General features: G+C 50.5%; 1 protein-coding gene across 2 annotated transcripts in view; it reads left to right on the forward strand.

The window, feature by feature from the left end:
* The window catches only part of CRTAC1 (cartilage acidic protein 1), a 156054-nt gene extending 138545 nt beyond the window's left edge, over window positions 1–17509 (forward strand). Inside the window, exons 9-15 of one of the 2 annotated variants that reach the window (XM_029060567.2) lie at window positions 4191–4273; window positions 5189–5289; window positions 5798–5966; window positions 13842–13987; window positions 14596–14638; window positions 15989–16132; window positions 17007–17509. In XM_029060567.2, coding sequence (XP_028916400.1) covers window positions 4191–4273; window positions 5189–5289; window positions 5798–5966; window positions 13842–13987; window positions 14596–14638; window positions 15989–16132; window positions 17007–17035 — 715 coding nt within the window. In that variant the 3' untranslated portion in view covers window positions 17036–17509. Of the gene's footprint in view, window positions 1–4190; window positions 4274–5188; window positions 5290–5797; window positions 5967–13841; window positions 13988–14595; window positions 14639–15988; window positions 16133–16802; window positions 16966–17006 lie in introns of those variants that run through there. The other variant, XM_029060566.2, reaches the window with a different exon arrangement.
* The last annotated feature ends 598 nt before the right edge of the window (window positions 17510–18107 follow it).

Here is an 18107-nt window from a genome sequence, read left to right on the forward strand (position 1 = left end):
TCCCTAGGCCTACCGACCTCACTAGGAGCAGTGCACACAGACACAGGTGGCAGGCATGTTTCAGGAAAGGGATTGCAGTGATTGTACAGAGAGTCCACAAGTTCCCCCACGTATCCCCTCCAGCCCACTGCCCAGCCTGGAGCCCGTGCCCTGGTCCACACCCAGGTGCTGAGGATGTACAAGTGTGACACAATCCCTTAACTGCAGTAATACATACCCTTCTCAGATTCCTTCAATCACCGCCAAAGTAGCTCCTGCTTCTCCTTCAACCAAATTTCCTGCCCAGGCCCTCCTCACTGTCTGCCCAAACAGCTTCTCACTCCTCATGAGATTCCCAGACTCCCGCTTCAGCCCCGCCCATAGCCAGGCTGTCTTCCCTCCAATCTGTCTTCCATGTTCATTCACCAAGCAGGTGGTTTGGGCCCCATCAGATTCCTCCTCGAGGCTCTCCAGAGGCTGAGTCAATCCAACAGGGTTCTCCAAACTGCTTTTCTAGGGCAGAGACTAGTTCCAATCCCCATTAGCCCCAGTCAGTAAATCATTCACCTATCAAGCTCCCTGTGGGGGCTTCATATTTGTAATTGGCAATGGTTCCCCTTCACCTCCACCTACTTAGGCACAGACAAACCTCAGAATCTCTCACACACACCCACATACCCACACGCACACCCCCATCACTACATACAAATCTTATTTGGCAAAGCAAAATGGGACAAACTCAGCACCCTTGAGCTGCAGAATCCCCCAACCTCCGATCCCCTCCTGGATCACCCAGCCAGTTACCTCCTCTCTGACAGGGACCCATCAGTCTCATCCCCTTGTCTAATAATAATAATAATAATAATAGCATTTGTTAAGCACTTACTATGTGTCAAGCACTGATGTAGATACAATTAATCGGGTTCCTTCCCTTCTTCTGGGGTGCACGTTCCCTGATTGGTCCCAGTGGCTGGCACCTCTCACATGAAGTAGAGGGCCAATGGAAGACTGGTCATTTGTCCTGCTGGTTTGCGCCATGGAAGAGCCCAGTTGAATAATTCAGGTCCAAATCCCTCTTTGGGAGCCTAAAGCATCCTCTTGGGTTTCTCTGTGGAGCAAATTAGTTGGGTAATTGCTCGCGAGTCCAGACTGCCCTTGGGTGGCCCCATCTGATAAAGGGGCAAAAGTACCCAGACCCATCATCTGGAATGGGTGTCCACAGGCCAGCACGACAGACGAGGCTCTCAGCCCCCCTCCCCCAGTCTTCGCAACCAGTTGCCATCCCTTCAATCCAAATGATGGAATCTCTTATCAAGAGAAGCAGCATGGCCTAATAATAACGTAGGTATTTGTTAAGCGCTTACTATGTGCCGAGCACTGTTCTAAGCGCTGGGGAAGATACAGGGTAATCAGGTTGTCCCACGTGAGGCTCACAGTTAATCCCCATTTTACAGATGAGGTAACTGAGGCACCGAAAAGTTAAGTGACTTGCCCACAGTCACACAGCTGACAAGTGGCATAGCTGGGATTCGAACTCATGACCTCTGACTTCCAAGCCCGTGCTCTTTCCACTGAGCCACGCTGCTTCTCTAATGGAAAGAGCACAGGCCTGGAAATCAGAGGACCTAGGATCTAGTCCCAGCTTTGCCAATTTCTTGCCCTCCCTTGGGCAAGTCACTTAACTTCTCTGTGCTTCAGTTTCCTCAACTATAAAATGGCGATTAAGTACCTGTTCTCCCTCCTACTTAGACTGCGAGCCCAATGAGGGACAGAGACTGTGTCCGTTCTAATTAACGACATGTACCTATCCCACCGTTTAGAACAGTTTTGACACATAGTAGGCACTTAGCAAACGCCATTAAAAAAAAGGTGTTGGACTAGCCAGGATCCTGAGATTTCACAGGGAAAAGAATGAATCAAAGTGCTTTTGACCTGAGCAGTGCCGCTTACTCTCTCATACCTGGGGTCCCGGAGTGCAATGCATGAGTAGGCTAGCAGGGGTGTCACACTTTGCAAAATTCCTGCGTAGCTTTTTTTACGGTACAAGTGGCCACAGCATAATGCTTATGCTCTCTCTTCATATTCATATTCATTCATTCAGTCATATCTATTGAGGTTCATTCAGTCATATCTATTGAGTGCTTACTGTATGCAGAGCACTGTAGTAAGCGCTTGGGAGAATTTGTAACCACATAACAATAAGCAGGCACGTTTCCCGCCTACAATGAGCTTGCGGTCTAGAGGGGCAGCTTACGATTATTCCTCATTAAAAGCATATCTCTTCCTTCTTCTTCATGGTATTTGTTGAGCACTTACTATGTGGAAGATCCTATTCTAAATGCTGGGATAGATACAAGGTAATCAGGTTGGTTACAGCCCATGACCCACAAGGGAATCACAGTCTTCACCCCCATTTTACTGATAAGGTAACTGAGGCATAGGAAATGAAGTGGCTTGCCCAGGGTTACACAGCAGATAAGTGGCCGAGCCAGGTTTAGAACCCAGGACCTAGGACTCCCAGGCACGTGCTCTATCAACTAGACCATGCTGTTTCTCTTCCAAAAGGTCTTCCCTTTTATGCCCACATTTCTTCTTTTCCCACTCCCTTCTGAGTCACCCTTGCACTTGTACCCTTTATTCACTCCACTTTCAGCCTCACTTGTCAATTTATGGAAGCAGTGTGGCTAAGTGGATAGAGTGTGGCCCTGAGAGTCAGAAGGTCATGGATTCTAATCCTGCCTCTGCCACATGTCTGCTGTGTGACCTTGAGCAAGTCACTTCACTTCTCTGGACCTCAGTCCCCTCATCTATAAAATGGGGATTAAGAGTGTAAGCCCTAAGTGGGACAAGGACTGTATCCAACTTGACTACCTTGTATCTACCCCAGCACTTAGAACAGTGCTTGGCACATAGTAAGGGCTTAAGAAGTACCGTAATTATTATTATATTCCTAATTTATTTATTCATTCATTCAATCGTATTTCTTCATTCAGTCGTATTTATTGAGCACTTACTGTGTGCAGAGCACTGTACTAAGCACTTGGGAGAGTACACTCTGACAACAAGCAGACATTTCCTGCCCACAATGAGCTCCCAGGCTAGAGGGGGAGACAAACATTAATACAAATAAATAAATAAATAGATATAACAGTAATACAATAATAATAATATAATAATGTCTGACTCCCGCTCTAGACGGGAAATTGTTTATGGACAGGGAATGTGTCTACCCACTCTATTTTATTGTACTCTGTGTGTACAGTGCTCTGCACACAGTAAGCACTCAATAAATAGGATTGACTGGTTGATTGATAACCCTTGGTAGCCTCTAGAGTCCTCACTGCCCACTTTAGCCAGCTATTTTTCAGGATTCCTCCTGGACCTATCCAACCGGCAGAATAACTTAGGTGGCTCTTTGGATAGAAGCCCTCATCACTGATGGCGTAGCCCCCAGCAGACCGAGCTGGTATTAATAATAATAATAATAATAATAATGATGGTATTTGTTAAGCGCTTACTATGTGCCAAGCACTGTTCTAAGCACTGGGTAGATGCAAGGAAATTAGGTTGTCCCACATGGGGCTCGCAGTCCGAATCCCCATTTTACAGATGAGGTAACTGAGGCCCAAATAATTTAAGTGACTTGCCCAAAGTCACACAGCTGATAAGTGGCAGAGCCGGGATTAGAATCCACCACCTCTGACTCCCAAGCCCGTGCTCGTTCCACTGAGCCACGGTGCTTCTCAGTATCTACAGTATGTGTGTGTCCACAGCACAAGCCTTATGCCCCTCCTTCTCGGGGTCGGGGAAGATGAGACAATGGAGCCCTTGGAAGGAACGTTAGTGTCTTTGTCACTAGATATTCAGTTATTTATTCATTCCGTTGTATTTATTGAGTGCCTGCTGTATGCAAAGCACTGTACTAAGCACTTGGGAGAGTACAATATAACAGTAAACAGACACATTCCCTGCTCACAACCAGTAGTCTTTATTAAGTGCTTTCTGGGTGCGGAGTTCTTCCAAGTGCTGTGAAAGAACACACAAGTGGGAATTAGAGATCGTTCCCGTCCCTCTGGGGACTAGGAACTGCATGGGGAGAAGGGGAGACCCAACCAGCCCGGGGGTGCTTGACGCTGGGCGGGGGTGGAGGCTCGTGGGCAGGAGGGGAGGGAGCTGACTTTGCTGACGCTGCCTCATCTCCTCTCCCACAGGGTCATCCGCCGGGAACATGCAGACCCCCTCATCGAAGAGCTCAATCCCGGGGATGCCCTGGAGCCCGAGGGGCGGGGTACAGGTGAGTTAGAGGTCTTGGGGCCACCTACCCTACTCAGTTTGCATGTCCCTTCCCTGTGTCTCTTCATAAAGACCAGAGGTCCAGAGTACCTCAGCAGGGTCAGCCCCCTCTGGGTCACCCAGACTGCCTGGGCCGGATAGGTTTGGCCGACACAAAGAGGAAGAAGTAGGAGATCTGTTTCTGGGACTCCTGGACAGCCTTGTCCAGGCTGAGCCCTACTGATCCCCACCTCCAGGGACTCAGTTGCCTGAAGTATTTGGGTCTGAGAGAGAGTCAGTGAGCTAGCAACCCCTCCCAGGTGCCCTGAAGACCTGCTGGGCTCTTCGCTGTAGAACGCAGGAAGTGTCTTCAACTCCAAAGTCACCCCTTTTGCCCCTCCCAAATTTTGGTCGAACAACTCCCCCAACTCCCCAGTGAGGCCTCAGACCAGAGCCACCCCTGGACCACTGGATTGACTGGCTACTCTTTTTTTTTAATGGTATTCGTTTAAGCGCTTACTATGTGCCAGTCGCTGCTCTAAGCACTGAGGTAGATACAAGATAATCAGGTTGGACACGGTCCGTGTCCCACATGGGGCTCACAATCTTAATTCCCACTTTACAGAGGAGGTAGCTGAGGCACAGAGAAGTGAAATGACTTGCCCAAGGTCACACAGCAGACAAGTGATAGAGCCGGGATTAGAGTAGAGCCAAGATAGAACCCAAGTCCTTCTGATTCCCATGCCTGTGCTCTAATCGTTAGGCCACACTGCTTCTCAGGGATCTGTGCACTGTCTGTGCGTCCAGCCCCCCACAGTTTGGCCCAAGATATCAAACTCCTTAAGGCTTGCGGCACCCTGCCCCGCCACCCCTGCCCCGGCCATACCTCCTCCTGCCCACTCCCAGGGGCAGGGAGGTGAGGTGTCTGTTGTTGCAGGGGGTGTGGTGACAGACTTTGATGGAGACGGGGTGCTGGACCTGATCTTATCCCACGGGGAGTCCATGGCGCAGCCTCTTTCGGTCTTCAGAGGGAACCAGGTGCGGAGGGGACACCCAAGGTCCAGTCCTGACCTGGATGAGAATTCTCGGAGCTGTTTGGGGGGAACTGGGGAGGGGGAATTAACTTGGCAGGGAGTGGGATCCTGGACTCTGAAAGAAGTAAAGGGTAATTAAAACTTTCAGGCCTGCCTCTAGAAGCCCACCCCTTCCTCTTGGGACCTTCCTTTCTGTCTTCTGTCTTCTGGGCCCAGTGTTCCTTCCTTCCGCTTTGCCTCCTCACCCTGTTCTTCCTCTTTCACTTCAGGTTTTGCCCCTCTTCCCCTTCCTCAAGCCAGGGTCCCTCTTCTTTTGCTCCTCTTCCTTCTCTCATTTCACACTTCTCTCACCTCCGGCCATTCCTTTCCTCCTTCCCTTCCTCGCCACCCTCCCAGGTCCCTCTTCTCCTCCCCCTTGGGTCCCTGCAGCCCTCCCTCCCTCCCACCGGGCCAGTTGCCGGGGATGAAGATCGGAGCCCCCTTCCCCGCCCCACCATCTCCCTCTCCATCAGGGCTTCAAAAACAACTGGCTGCGAGTGGTGCCGCGAACCCGCTTCGGAGCCTTCGCCCGAGGGGCCAAGGTGGTGCTCTTCACGAGGCGGAGCGGCGCGCACCTGAGAGTGATCGACGGTGGCTCGGGCTACCTGTGCGAGATGGAGCCCGTGGCACACTTCGGCCTGGGTGAGTCCGGCAGCAGAGGTGGAGAAGCAATGGTGAGGGGGATGGGAGATAACTGAGTCTAGGGGGGCAGGTGGTCGGTGATCCTAAGAGAGCTGGGACAGTGAAGGGGGAGGGAAAATTGCATTCTGAAGCCTGGGCTTCGTTGCTCAGATTGGGCTATGACAGGACAGTGTGCTAGTCTTGCGGCTTAGAGAAGAGGGCAAGGCCGGGAGGACATCTGGGACCTGGGGGCGGTCTCTCTCTGTTCTACCCTCTCTATTCTTTACTATCTTTGCCCCATCCCTCATGACCCCTTGCTGACCAGGGATCCTACCCTTGGGATTCACAGGAAGCCAGTGGTCGTCAGAACGTGTCTCCTAATTCCCTTGTGTTGTGCTCCTCCAAGTGCTTAGAACAGTGTCCTGCTCATAGTAAACGCTCAATAAATACCACTGATCGATTGGGTAGGGAACGTATCTACCAGTTCTGTTGTGTCATACTCTCCCAAGCGCTTAGTACAGTACTCTGTAGACAGTAAGCATTCAATAAATACAGTGATTGGTCGATTGAGCCGGGAGGAGCAATTGTTGGGAGGTCAGGATGCTGTCTATGGGGCTGCTTTGTTGACTCTGTCCTGGGTCTCCTGAGCCTTGCTAAACAGACAAGCCCTGCAACCAGGGGCAGATTAAGGGTTTAGTAAATTTGGGGTGCTCTTTGCTTCTGGGCCAACACCCCTCCCTTCTCAACTGAGATGTTTTTATAATTGATGCCCCTTTTCCTCCACTTCCTTCGGAGCTTTCTCCCTGTCCACCCTATCTGTGAGATTTTTCTCCCTGACTAGGGGGGTCACCATTCTACTTAGGAGGTCTCCACTCTACCTTTGAGGTCTCCACTCATCTATGGGGTTTCCACCCTGTCTGCAGGGTTTCCACCCTGTCGGCAGATTTCCACACGGGAATCAGAGGATCTGGGTTCTAATCCCAGCTCCACCACGTGCCTTTGGCCAAGTCACTTAACTTCTCTCTACCTCAGTTCCCTCATGTGCAAAATGTGAATTCAATACCTCTTCTTCCTCCTACTTGGACTGTAGGAGGAATCGGGGACCTGATATAGGATCTGATTATCGTATATCTCCCCCAGCTCTTAGTACAGTGCTTGGCACATGGTAAGTGCTTAACAGACTCCACAATTATTATTATTATTATTTGGTCTTCACCATGAATACAGCTTCTTCACCCTGTCTATAAGATTTTCTCCCCTTTTATTCCACTCCCTTTGGAGTTTCCACTGCTCCCTCCCCCATCAGTCACTCCAGTCCCTTCATCCTGACTGTCTTCTCAGCTGCTGCCATCCCCTCCAAAGCCACCCCTAACTCTCCCTCTCCCAGGCAGGTGAAAGACATACCAGAACCTAACAGACTTTCCTTGACGCCACCTCGCCCCCATTCGTGGTTCTGTTTGAGGCAATGGCTAACTTAAGAGATTTGTGTTCCCCCATTGTGATTGGGCCCCTAGAGATCAAGCAGGACCCCCTGGAACTGAGCCGCCCTCTCCCCCAACTCCAGACTGTTTAAATAATAGTGAATTGAGAGAGAGGCTTATTCAGAAAAATGTGCAGGCTCCAGTGCCCAGCACCATCAGAAGGGCAGAACAGAGAGAAGAAAAGGGAGAAAGAAAAGAGTTGGAAGCTCAGGGCAACTGTCCCTTATGCCCAAGAGTCAAAACCATCCTATCACCAACCCAGCCAGCTCTGAGGCCTCATCTGCTCAGACTCTTTGCTTTACCCAGCAGCTTCTCCACTGCCCAAAGTGGCCCGAGTGATTTCCTTGTCAGGCATGTCCGCTAAATTCATTCCCTCTAAACTGGAGGCTCCTTGTGGGCAGGGAACGTGCCTACCAGCTCTGTTGTAATGTACTCTCCCAAGCATTTAGTACAGTGTTAGTGCTCAATAAATAGCATTCATTGATTGAATAATTGATTCCCGGGGGAGTTGGGATGGGAGTTCTGAGTGGGAAAGGGAAGTGGAGCAGGCTTCACTGGGCCTGTGAGGAGCCCTGCAGATAGCCCAAGATCCTTTCCCTGAATCTACTCCTCCAACATAGGAAGACTACCCGGGAGCTCCTTCTCAGATGGCAGGGTGCCACACGAGCCCACAGTCCAGCAGGGAGAAGCCTAGGTGTCTGAGCTGAGAAGGCTCGCAGTGATGAGAGCTGTTATTTTAGGCCCTGGAACACCCCCAGGTTGCTCCCGGCTTAGTCTGGCATCAGCGACACCCTCTGAGCCAGCTCAGCAGACAGTGGCTCCCACAAGCACACAGGGAGAGTAAAGCATGCTCCTCCCAAGAACTCTGAGGCTGTCATCGATCCCCAGAGTGCTCCCTTCACCAGCAGGCGGGGATGGGCAGGACGGGTCGGGGGGGGGGGGGGATCAAGGCTTTCTGATTGATGGGAGCAGAGAGAGAGACCGAGAGACAGAAAGGAGAGAGAGCAGAGGGAGAGAGTGGAGAGAGAGAGATGGAGAGGAGAGAGACAGACAGGAGAGAGATTGATAGAGAATGAGAATGAAAAAGACTCACAAGACAGGGGGTGGGGCTGTGGGCAGAGAGGCAGAAAGAGAAGGAGGAGACTGGGAGAAAGTGGAAAAGGATGAAAGGGGATAGGAAGAGGTAGTGAATTAAAAAAATAGGCACAAGAAGAAATGAAAGGAGAGTAGCTGGGAATAAAGAAGGAGAAAGGATAAAAGAGGGCAAGGAAGAGGCAAAGGGAAGAGGCTGATATAAGCCAGAAGAGACCCTGAAGACCAGGGAGAGAGAGTGGCTGGGATTCAAACTATGGGGAGAAGGGCTGAAACAGAGATCTTGGGAAGACTGAGGTTGGGTGATAAAAAGAGATCCCAGGAGGTTCAGGGTGGGAAAGTGGAGAGAAAAGAGAAAAGAAATAGAGGGGGAGGGAAGTTGAACAATAGGGAAGTGGGAGGGTGGGAAGGAAGAAGAGTCCAAGCTAGTTGGGAGAACACGTCACTGGAAATGAGACCGGTGCAGGCAGCTGGACAAAGCAGTGAGCAAGTGGGGAAGGCATTCCAGGAGGGGAGTGAATGCTGCAGGGGAAATGAGGACAAGGATCGGATCAGAGATGGGGGTGGGGAGAGAGAGAGAGAGAGAGAGAGATGATGATGATGATGATGATGATGATGATGGAGAAGAGGCAGAGCAAAAGCTGGTCCAACAGTAAATGTCAGAGTTTCTGCCCTTGAGTACCAGCATTTCTCTCAGTTCAGCAACCCTGAGGTAGAGGTGGAGGGCACAGGGAGTTCCAGACCAGTAGTAGTAGTAGTAGTAGTGGTAGTAATTGTTGTATTTAATAATAATTGTGGTAATTTTAAGCACTTCCTCTTTACCGGGCACTGTACTAAGCGGTGGGGTAGATACAAGCAAATCGGGTTGGACAGGTGCCTGTCATTCATTCATTCAATCATATTTATTGAGCACTTACTTCGTGCAGAGCACTGGACTAATCGCTTGGAATGTACAATTCGGCAACAGATAGAGATAGCCCCTGCACAACCGCGGGCTCACAGTCGAAAAGGGGGAGACAGACAGCAAAAAACAAACAAGTAGACCGGCATCGATACCATCAAAATAGATAAATAGAATCATAGATATAGACAAATCATTAATAAAATAAATAGAGTAATAAATAATATATACAAATATAGACAAGTGCTGTGGGGAGGGGAAGGGGGTAGAGCAGAGGGAGAGAGTAGGGGCAATGGGGAGGGGAGGAGGGGCAGAGGGAAAGGGAGGGCTCAGTCTGGGAAGGCCTCCTGGAGGAGGTGAGCTCTCAGTAGGGCTTTGAAGAGGGGAAGAGAGTAAATTTGGCGGAGGTGAGGAGGGAGGGCATTTCAGGACAGCGGTAGGATTTGGTCCAGGGGTCGATGGTGGGACGGACGAGAACGAGGCACAGTGAGAAGGTTAGCAGCACCAGAGGCTGGGCTGGAGAAAGAGAGAAGGGAGGTGAGGTAGGAGGGGGCAAGGTGATGAAGAGCTTTGAAACCAAGAGTGAAGAGTTTTTGCTTCATGCGAAGGTTGCTAGGCAATCACTGGAGGTTTTTGAGGAGGGAAGTGACATGCCCAGAGCGTTTCTGTGTTTCTGTCCCATATGGTACTCAAAATCTTAATCCCCATTTTACAGATGAGGTGACTGAGGCATAGAGAATTGAATTGACTTGCCCAAGGTCACACAACAGGGAGGTATTGGAGCCAGGATTAGAACCTAGGTCTTTCTGACTCTCAGGCCTGTGCTCTATCCATTAGGCTGTGCTCCTTCTCATAATGATAGTAATTGTGGTATTTGTTAAGCGCTTTCTCTGTGCCAGGCTCTGTACTAGTGCAGGGGTAAATACAGGTTTATCAGGTTGGACTCAGTTCCCATCTCACATGGGGCTCATGGTCTCAATCCCCATTTTACAGATGAGGTAACTGAGGTGCAGAGAAGTTGAGTGACTTGCCCAAGGTCACACAGCAGACAAGTGGTGGACCCAGGATTAGAACCCATAAGTAGTAGTATTTTTAAAATGCTTACTGTGTGCAGTTCACTGTAGTAAGCACTGGGAAAGAACACACAGGTGGGAATTGGACACAGACCCTGTCTCTTGGTGGAACTCAAAATCAATCAATCAATCAATCATATTTATTGAGTGCTTACTATTTGCAAAGCACTATACTAAGCACTTGGGAGCGTACAGTGCAACAGAATTAGCAGACACATTCCCTGACCATAGTGAGTTACAATCTGAAAAATAAAAGGGAGAGCTTGAACTGGTGACAAACACAAAAGGAGGGAGGGCAAGGGAGGTCTGATTCTCCTCAACGCATTTCAGTCAGTTAATCAATTGATCAATCGTATTTATTGAGTGCTTACTCTGTGCAGAGCTCCTAGGAGAAACGTTTGAGCCCTTCTGGCTACCCCTACCCTCCCGCCTGGCTTCTGAATGAGTCTCTCCCACTCCTTGCTGCTGCTACATCAGCCTCCCACCGGCCAGGCCTTGTGCCCAGATCGGGAAACAGCCACCTTGCCATGGCTCCCGGAAGCTTGGGCTCAGGACTGGATATCAGTCAGTCAGTCGGATTTATTGAGCACTTATTGTGTGCAGAGCACTGTACTAAGCATTTGGGAGAATATAATTTAACAATACAACAGACTCATTCCCTGCCCACAACACGCTTACAGTCTGAAGGGGATATGATTCTACCCGCTTCCCTAGAGATAGCGGGTCCATAATCGTTGCTCCTCCATCAATGGATTCTTTTCTTTCTTATGTTCCTGTCCTCATTTGGATTGAATTAGTCCTGGCCCCACCCCCTTGTGACCTATTTTTTGTGGTATTTCTTAAGCTCTTACTATATCTCAGTCGCTGCACTAAGTACTGGGATAGATACAAGATAATCAGGTTGGAGACAGTCTATGTCTCACATAGGGCTCACAGTCTTGATCCCCATTTTACCGATGAAGTAACTGAATTATAGAGAAGTTTGCGCAAAATCACAGAGCAGTCAAGTGGCAGAGCCAGTATTAGAACTCAGGTCCTCTGACTCCCAGGCCTGGGCTCTTTCCACTAGGCCACGCTGCTTATGTAAGAATTCCTCTTTGGGGTTGTCTCCTCTGAGGCCTCCAAACTCTTTCTTTTAAAGGCTATAGGGATACATATTGGTTTACCTGAAATTACTCTGCAGAGAATTTTCTAGTCAAAAGCTCTGATCCGGAGGAGCTGCATGGAGCCGACGGCTAATAGAGAAATGAGATTATGTAGGTGCTAAATAATCCCCACTCATCAACCCCACACCACCCCTGCCCTCCTGGCCCCTTCACCCGAATCCTCCCTCACCAGAGACATTTACATGGAGTGCCCTTTGTGTCTGCTCTTTCTGTTATTTGCAAGAAGAGGGTGTGTATTCAAGCCGCCAGGGCTCATTTGAGCAAGGGAAATCCAGTGGTCCACATACCAATTGCTTTATTAAAGTGCAAAAATATTCCGTCGACTCTATTCCCTCCGTCTGCTCTGCTTGTAATTCTTCTGAAAAGAGCAGTCCTGTTTGTCTTGATTGCCTTTGTCCTTTTCCAACCACCTGAGACTGTGCACTCCAGCTCCTGGTGGCATTATCCCATTATCCCCTGCAGTTTGTGAGAAGGGAACCAGTGGTAGGTCTGTGGTATGGTGCAGGGGCTCATATCAGGCCCTTGTCCACCACTGGTATTTATTGAGCACTAGTGTGAGGCTCTGTACTAAGCTCTTAGAATACTACAGAAGCTAAACACACATTTCCTGCCTCAAGGAGCTTATAATTTCTTGGAGGCCCCAGCTGCACCTTGGGCTCTGAGCCACAAGGAACCTGAAATTCTTCTCTAGCACAGCACCCTGCTGATTTTTGTTTTCATTTTTGCACGTGTCCTCGTCTTTTAAGTCATTTTTCTGTTCTGTCGTCTCATCACTCCATCACTTCAGTCCCCTCTCCCGTTATATTTTGAGATAATAAACCCCTTGAAGGGCTCTGATTCCCACCTGTGAATTCTTTCCTAGCATTTAGACAGTGCTCTGCACATTGTCAGTGATTACTAAATACCATGACTATAATTCAGCTGGGAAGCAAGACAAATCGTGTTGGCCAGTAGCGGAAGCGGTTGGAAGAACGAGGGTGAAATAATATGAATATTAAAAGAATGAATTATCAAATTGGATACATTCGTAAGTGCTGAAGGTGGCTATTGGGGTGATGTCACGGGGTGTTTGGACACGAGGAAGGCTCTTGCTGGGGATGGGATTTTAGGAAGGCTTTGAAGATCGGGAGAGCTGTGGTCCAGTGAATTTGAAGGGTGAGGAAATTATCTCAGCTTGATATAATAATAATAACTGTGGTATTTGTTAAGCGCTTACTATGTACCTGGCACTGTTCTAAGCACTGGGGTAGATACAAGATAATTAGGTTGGACAGTCTATATCCCACATAGGGCTCACTGTCCTAATCCCCACTCTACAGATGAGGGAACTGAGGCACAGAGAAATTGACACAAGGTCACACAGCAGTCAAGTGGTGGAGTCAGGACTAAAAGCCAGGTCCTTCTGACTCCCAGGCCCGTGCTCTATCCACTAGATCATGTTGCTTCTCAAGATATCTTTCTTGGTTTAGTCTGATAAATTCCAAATCCCTTTTACCCAAGTGGAGGTGGCAGTCAAGAGCTGATGCCCCCGCCTCAGACCCGGCCCCTACCTCTTCCCTTGCCCCTGGCCCTCCTCTGCCCTGGCCCCAGCCTGCCCCCGCCTCTGCCCCTTCCCTTGCCCTGGCCCTGCCTTGGCCTTGGCCCTGCCCTTCCCCTGACTTCCCTTCCTTTGCTCCAACCACACTCCTGTCTTTTGTAGCCCCCCCAGCACTTAGTACAGTGCCTCACACATAGTAAGTACTTAACAAATGTAATTATTATTATTATTACCTCTGCCCCTGAGCCAGGCCGGCCCTGCCCCTTTCCCAGCATTCCACTGCTCTCAGCTCTGTCCATTCTCTCTCCTACCGCTGCACCAAGTCTACTTCTGGTGGTGTTCCCAGGGCAAATGTCCCGTTGAACGTTTCTACCCTTCACCTGCTTCCTTTTCCTACTGGCCAAGCCTGCCGGTCTGTCGAATTCCTTAACTGCCTGAGGCCAGAGTTGGAATCCTTTGGGGAAGCAGGGAATCAGCCGTTGGGCAGAAAGCTGTCTGTCCGTACCTGGCTGCACCCTCAAGACTGTCCCAGATGCCCCAAACTCTGCAGGCTGATTCCGGTGTGGGGGTGAGCTGGGCAGACTTGGGGTGGGCTCGGAGATGGGGGAACAGCCCTGGTCACCTCCCCCTTGTGTCTTCCCCACAGGGCAAGACGAGGCCAGCAGCCTGGAGGTGACATGGCCCGACGGCAGGGTTGTGAGCCGCGGAGTGGCCAAGAGCGAGAGGAACTCGGTGCTGGAGATCCCCTACCCCTCGGAAGAGGATGAGCTCCCCCAGCCCGTCACCCTGGAGGTGGGCGCTGGGGTCTGGGCCCGATCCGGTCTGGCCTTCCCAAAGGGAGGAGTTGGGGAGAGGCCAGAGGGCCAGGAGCCGGCTTGGGGGCTCAGGTCATAATTGTCCTCAGTAGTAGCCCGACTCCCCCAGGCAGTGACCCATGCTCCAGCCTCCACTGATGCCAGGCCCTGGGCAGACCTTTGGCAATTTCTCCCTTCATATGGAGCAAGTGGCTGAGGCCCAGGGATGCTGGGAACCCTCTGCTCTGTAGGATTGAAGCCTTGGGGATCCTGTCTCAGTGCAGAGCCCAGGCTGGGGAAGAAGACCACAAGGGTGTGGGGAAGAGGGCCACAGGGACTGAAGAAAAAGAGCCTTGCAGTTGGGTTTCCTGTTCCTGGCTCTCCCATCCTACTCTGAGGAAGTCTGAAATTGAACTATTGAATTTGCTCATGTTGAATCCCTCCCAGCCTGAGTCTGGGCAGGAACAGGCCGTCTCCAGCCGTTCCTCAGATTAGCCACCTGAGAGCCGGGGCCTACAGGGCAGCTGCTTTGGCCCGGGGTCTTGCAAAGGGACAGCATGGGAGTAACGTGACCCACGGGTGTCTCTGTTTCCTCCTACAATGCAGTGTGGCCAGGGATTCGCCCAGCAAGAAAATGGACGCTGCAGGGGTGAGTTGCCAGCAGGTCCCGGAGACCGTGAGAGTCTGGCCTTGCAAGGAAGGCAGGGACCGGGGCTGCCCAAACCAAGACCTGGGAGGAGGATTACTTGGATTGAGGGTAGACCTGGATACCAGATAAGCCATGTGACCTATGGAAGGAAGGTTGGGACTGCCTGGGGACTTGACAACAAGACCTCCGGGTGTACCCACATGTACACCCTCACACGCACATACACACACACACACCCCACCCAGTGTCCCCCACCACACACATACACTAGCTCCCCACCCCTACAGTCCCCTTCATTCCAAGCGGTGGCCTTGGCCTGAAGGGGAGGGCATCCTTACCGAGACAGCTTAGGGGGAGGTAGCAGATGAGGGAGTGCATAGGGTCGCCATGGGTCCAGAGCAGTTGAGCAAGGAAGAAATCACTTGATAAGAGAAGGGGACCCCAATAAAATAGCCGATTGAACAGCCAAAAGAACAGTAGCTTGGAAACTCAGTCAAGATGGGGCATCCAGCCCTAGGGCCTGATCAAGGTGGAGTTTCTGGGGGTCCTTGGGGGCTAGCTGGCTTCCCTGGAGGCTGCCTAGGCTGCTTGAGGGTTGCCATCCCTCACAGTGGTTACCTGAATGAGATTTATTGGACAGGCTGTTCTTTGATCTTTAACGTGATCGTTGAACTACGCTTGTTGATGTCTTATTGGTAGCCACAAAGTTTGGTTATAGACAGGCACTTGCTCAGAAGGCTGGGGTGTTCTTAGTGATGGTGATGATGATGATGATGATGATGGTGATGATGTTCTTAGTGGTGATGGTGAAGATGATGCTGTGATGGTGGTGAGGATGATGGTGATGATGGAGAGCGTTCACAGAGGATAGAGAACAGGAAGTCTGGGCTGTTAGTATTCATTCATTCCATCGTATTTATTGAGCACTTACTGTGTGCCGAGCATTGTAGTAAGTGCCTGGAAAGTACAATTCGGCAACAGATAGAGACAATCCCTACCCAACAAGGGGCTCACAATCTTGAAGGGGGAGACAGACAACAAAACAAAGCAAGTAGACCGGCATCAATACCATCAAAATAGATAAATAGAATCATAGATATATACACAGTATATATTAGTTATATTATATTTTATATTAGTTATATATGATATATGTGTTAGTAGGCCCTTAGTAAGCCCAGGGCTGCCTTTTGGTGATAACAGTGATCAGACCTGAGCCCACCTAGCCCAGACCAGGATGGGCCAAAGAAGCCTTTATTTGTTTGTTCATCCAGTGACTGTGTATTGAGCCCCCCAGCAACAGGGGCACCTGGCCCCCAGCACCAGGGAGCAGCTTCTCTCTGCTTTCAGACAGCGATGAGTGTATCCAGTTCCCCTTCGTGTGCCCCAGGGACAGGCCGGTGTGTATCAACACCTACGGGAGCTACCGCTGCCGTGCCAACAAGAGGTGCAGCCGGGGTTACGAGCCCAACGAGGATGGCACTGCCTGTGTGGGTGAGTGGGGACTCCAGGACCCCGGGGATGAGGCTCGGAGCCCCAAGGGCAACCCGGCCAGAAGGGAAACGGAACTGAGAGCACGTCCAGGAATTCCCATGGATTAGGGACCCTTCGGCCCCCATGCCCGCTCCCTACTTTTGCAAGGTGATGGGAGGTCATTCATTCATTCATTCAGTTGTATTTATTGAGCACTTACTGCGTGCGGAGCACTCTACTAAGCTCTTGGGATAAACAGACACGTTCCCTGCCCACGATGAGCTTACAGTCTGGCTGGGGGAGGAGGAGGGGGTCACCCTAGGTCGTTCCCCAAGAGGGCATGGTGAGTCCCCAGGCCGGGGAGATGCCCCCCTAATTGAGGCGGGAGGTCGAGGGGTGGCGGGAGGAGGGAGAAGGAGCAAGCAGCAATTCTCCCTGCCGTGCCAGTCGGGAGCCTAGCTGTGCATTGTCCTTTGGTCGGTGCAGCTAGCTGCTCCGGGATCTGCCTAAAAAATGATTTCTTCCAAAGAACGTGCTCCTGTCCATTTCAGCCGGCCTGCTCCGAGCTGGGAAATAAATTAGCTCTTGTTAACCTCTGCCTGAACTGGTATTTCTCTTCTCCCTCTTGTACTCCCTTCCTTTTTCTTTCTCCGTTTCTCTCATTTTCTCTTACCCCTCTCTCCCTCTGCAGCTCAAGTGGCCTTTTTGGGTGGATATCCCTCTGCCGCCATTAGAATCTCTGAGTTTCTCTCTCAAGCCTCCTATTTTTTTTTAGGCCTTGGACTTTGCCTTCAGTTATATGCACTTTAAATCCCAACAATAAAGAAAAACTAACAACCTTTGTGGAAACTGAATCTCTCTCCCTCTGCCTGTTTCTCTCACTCTCCACATCCAGTAGCTGCAATGGCCCCTCAGAGTTACTGACTGAACAGCCGGGCGGCCATCTTTGAAAAGGGAAAGAGAAGCTTGGAAGTCGATGATATTTTCGTAAACAGAGTTGTTTGTGAATTCTTTCTTTGCATGTTTTCTGAGAAAACAGAACGAGGACTCCTCTCCACCCCTCCCCCAGATCCCAAGGCGGCCCTAGTTTATCTGTATTGGTCAGTGTTGTCAACTTTCTCTTTTTCCGTACGATTTTGCCCTCAACAGAGATAGTGGCTCCCAGGTGGTGGCTTGCTCAATTGACTTGATGATGTACCATGGTCCTGCTGGTTTGGTCTGTGCTGTTTCTGCTTTGCCCGCCCTGACCCCGTACTTCGGGTGTTTGGGATTGTCTTGGTGGGGAGGGGAGATTCTTTGGATTTCTTGATTTTAAAAGTGTTAAAGTTTTAACCTGCTAAGTCTTCCAGCCCCTTCTTCAGAGAAATGATGCCAATAAACTGTATCCTGTACATTAGAGCCTAGCTGGTGGAATGCTTCTGGGGCATCAAATGATCTATCTACGGCTACATAGGGAAACCATCGCTGACCCCTCGTGCTCATCCAAAGAATCGATCGACAAGCAGAGGAGACCGAGCTGGTCCTTCCCAAGGTCCTGACTATGGAGCAGGGAGAGGCCAAAGCCACAGAACGAGTCGGTGGGGGAGCCAATCCGGAGGTCACTAACCCACTAATCCAGTACAGCAATTACAGGGCTGGGAGCTCCCTGAGAATAGGTGGGCACACTAGCCTGCTCCAATCAATCAATAATAACAATAAGTGTGGTATTTGTTAAGCGCTTACTATATGCCAGACACTTTACTAAGCACGGGGGTGGACACAAGCAAAGAGGGTTGGACAGAGTCCCATGTCCCACATGGAGCTCCCAGTCTCAATCCCCATTTTACGAATGATGTCACTGCGGCCCAGAGAAGTGAAGTGACTTGCCCAAGGTCACAAAGCAGACAAGTGGCAGGGGCAGGATTAGAACCCATGGCCTGCTGACCCCCAGGCCCATGGTCTATCTACTAATCAATCCATCAATCAGTCGTATTTACCCAGGAAGCCAGCTTTGGTC

Source organism: Ornithorhynchus anatinus, chromosome 3, assembly GCF_004115215.2.
Source record: "Ornithorhynchus anatinus isolate Pmale09 chromosome 3, mOrnAna1.pri.v4, whole genome shotgun sequence".
In the NCBI taxonomy this organism is placed as follows: Eukaryota; Metazoa; Chordata; class Mammalia; order Monotremata; family Ornithorhynchidae; genus Ornithorhynchus; species Ornithorhynchus anatinus.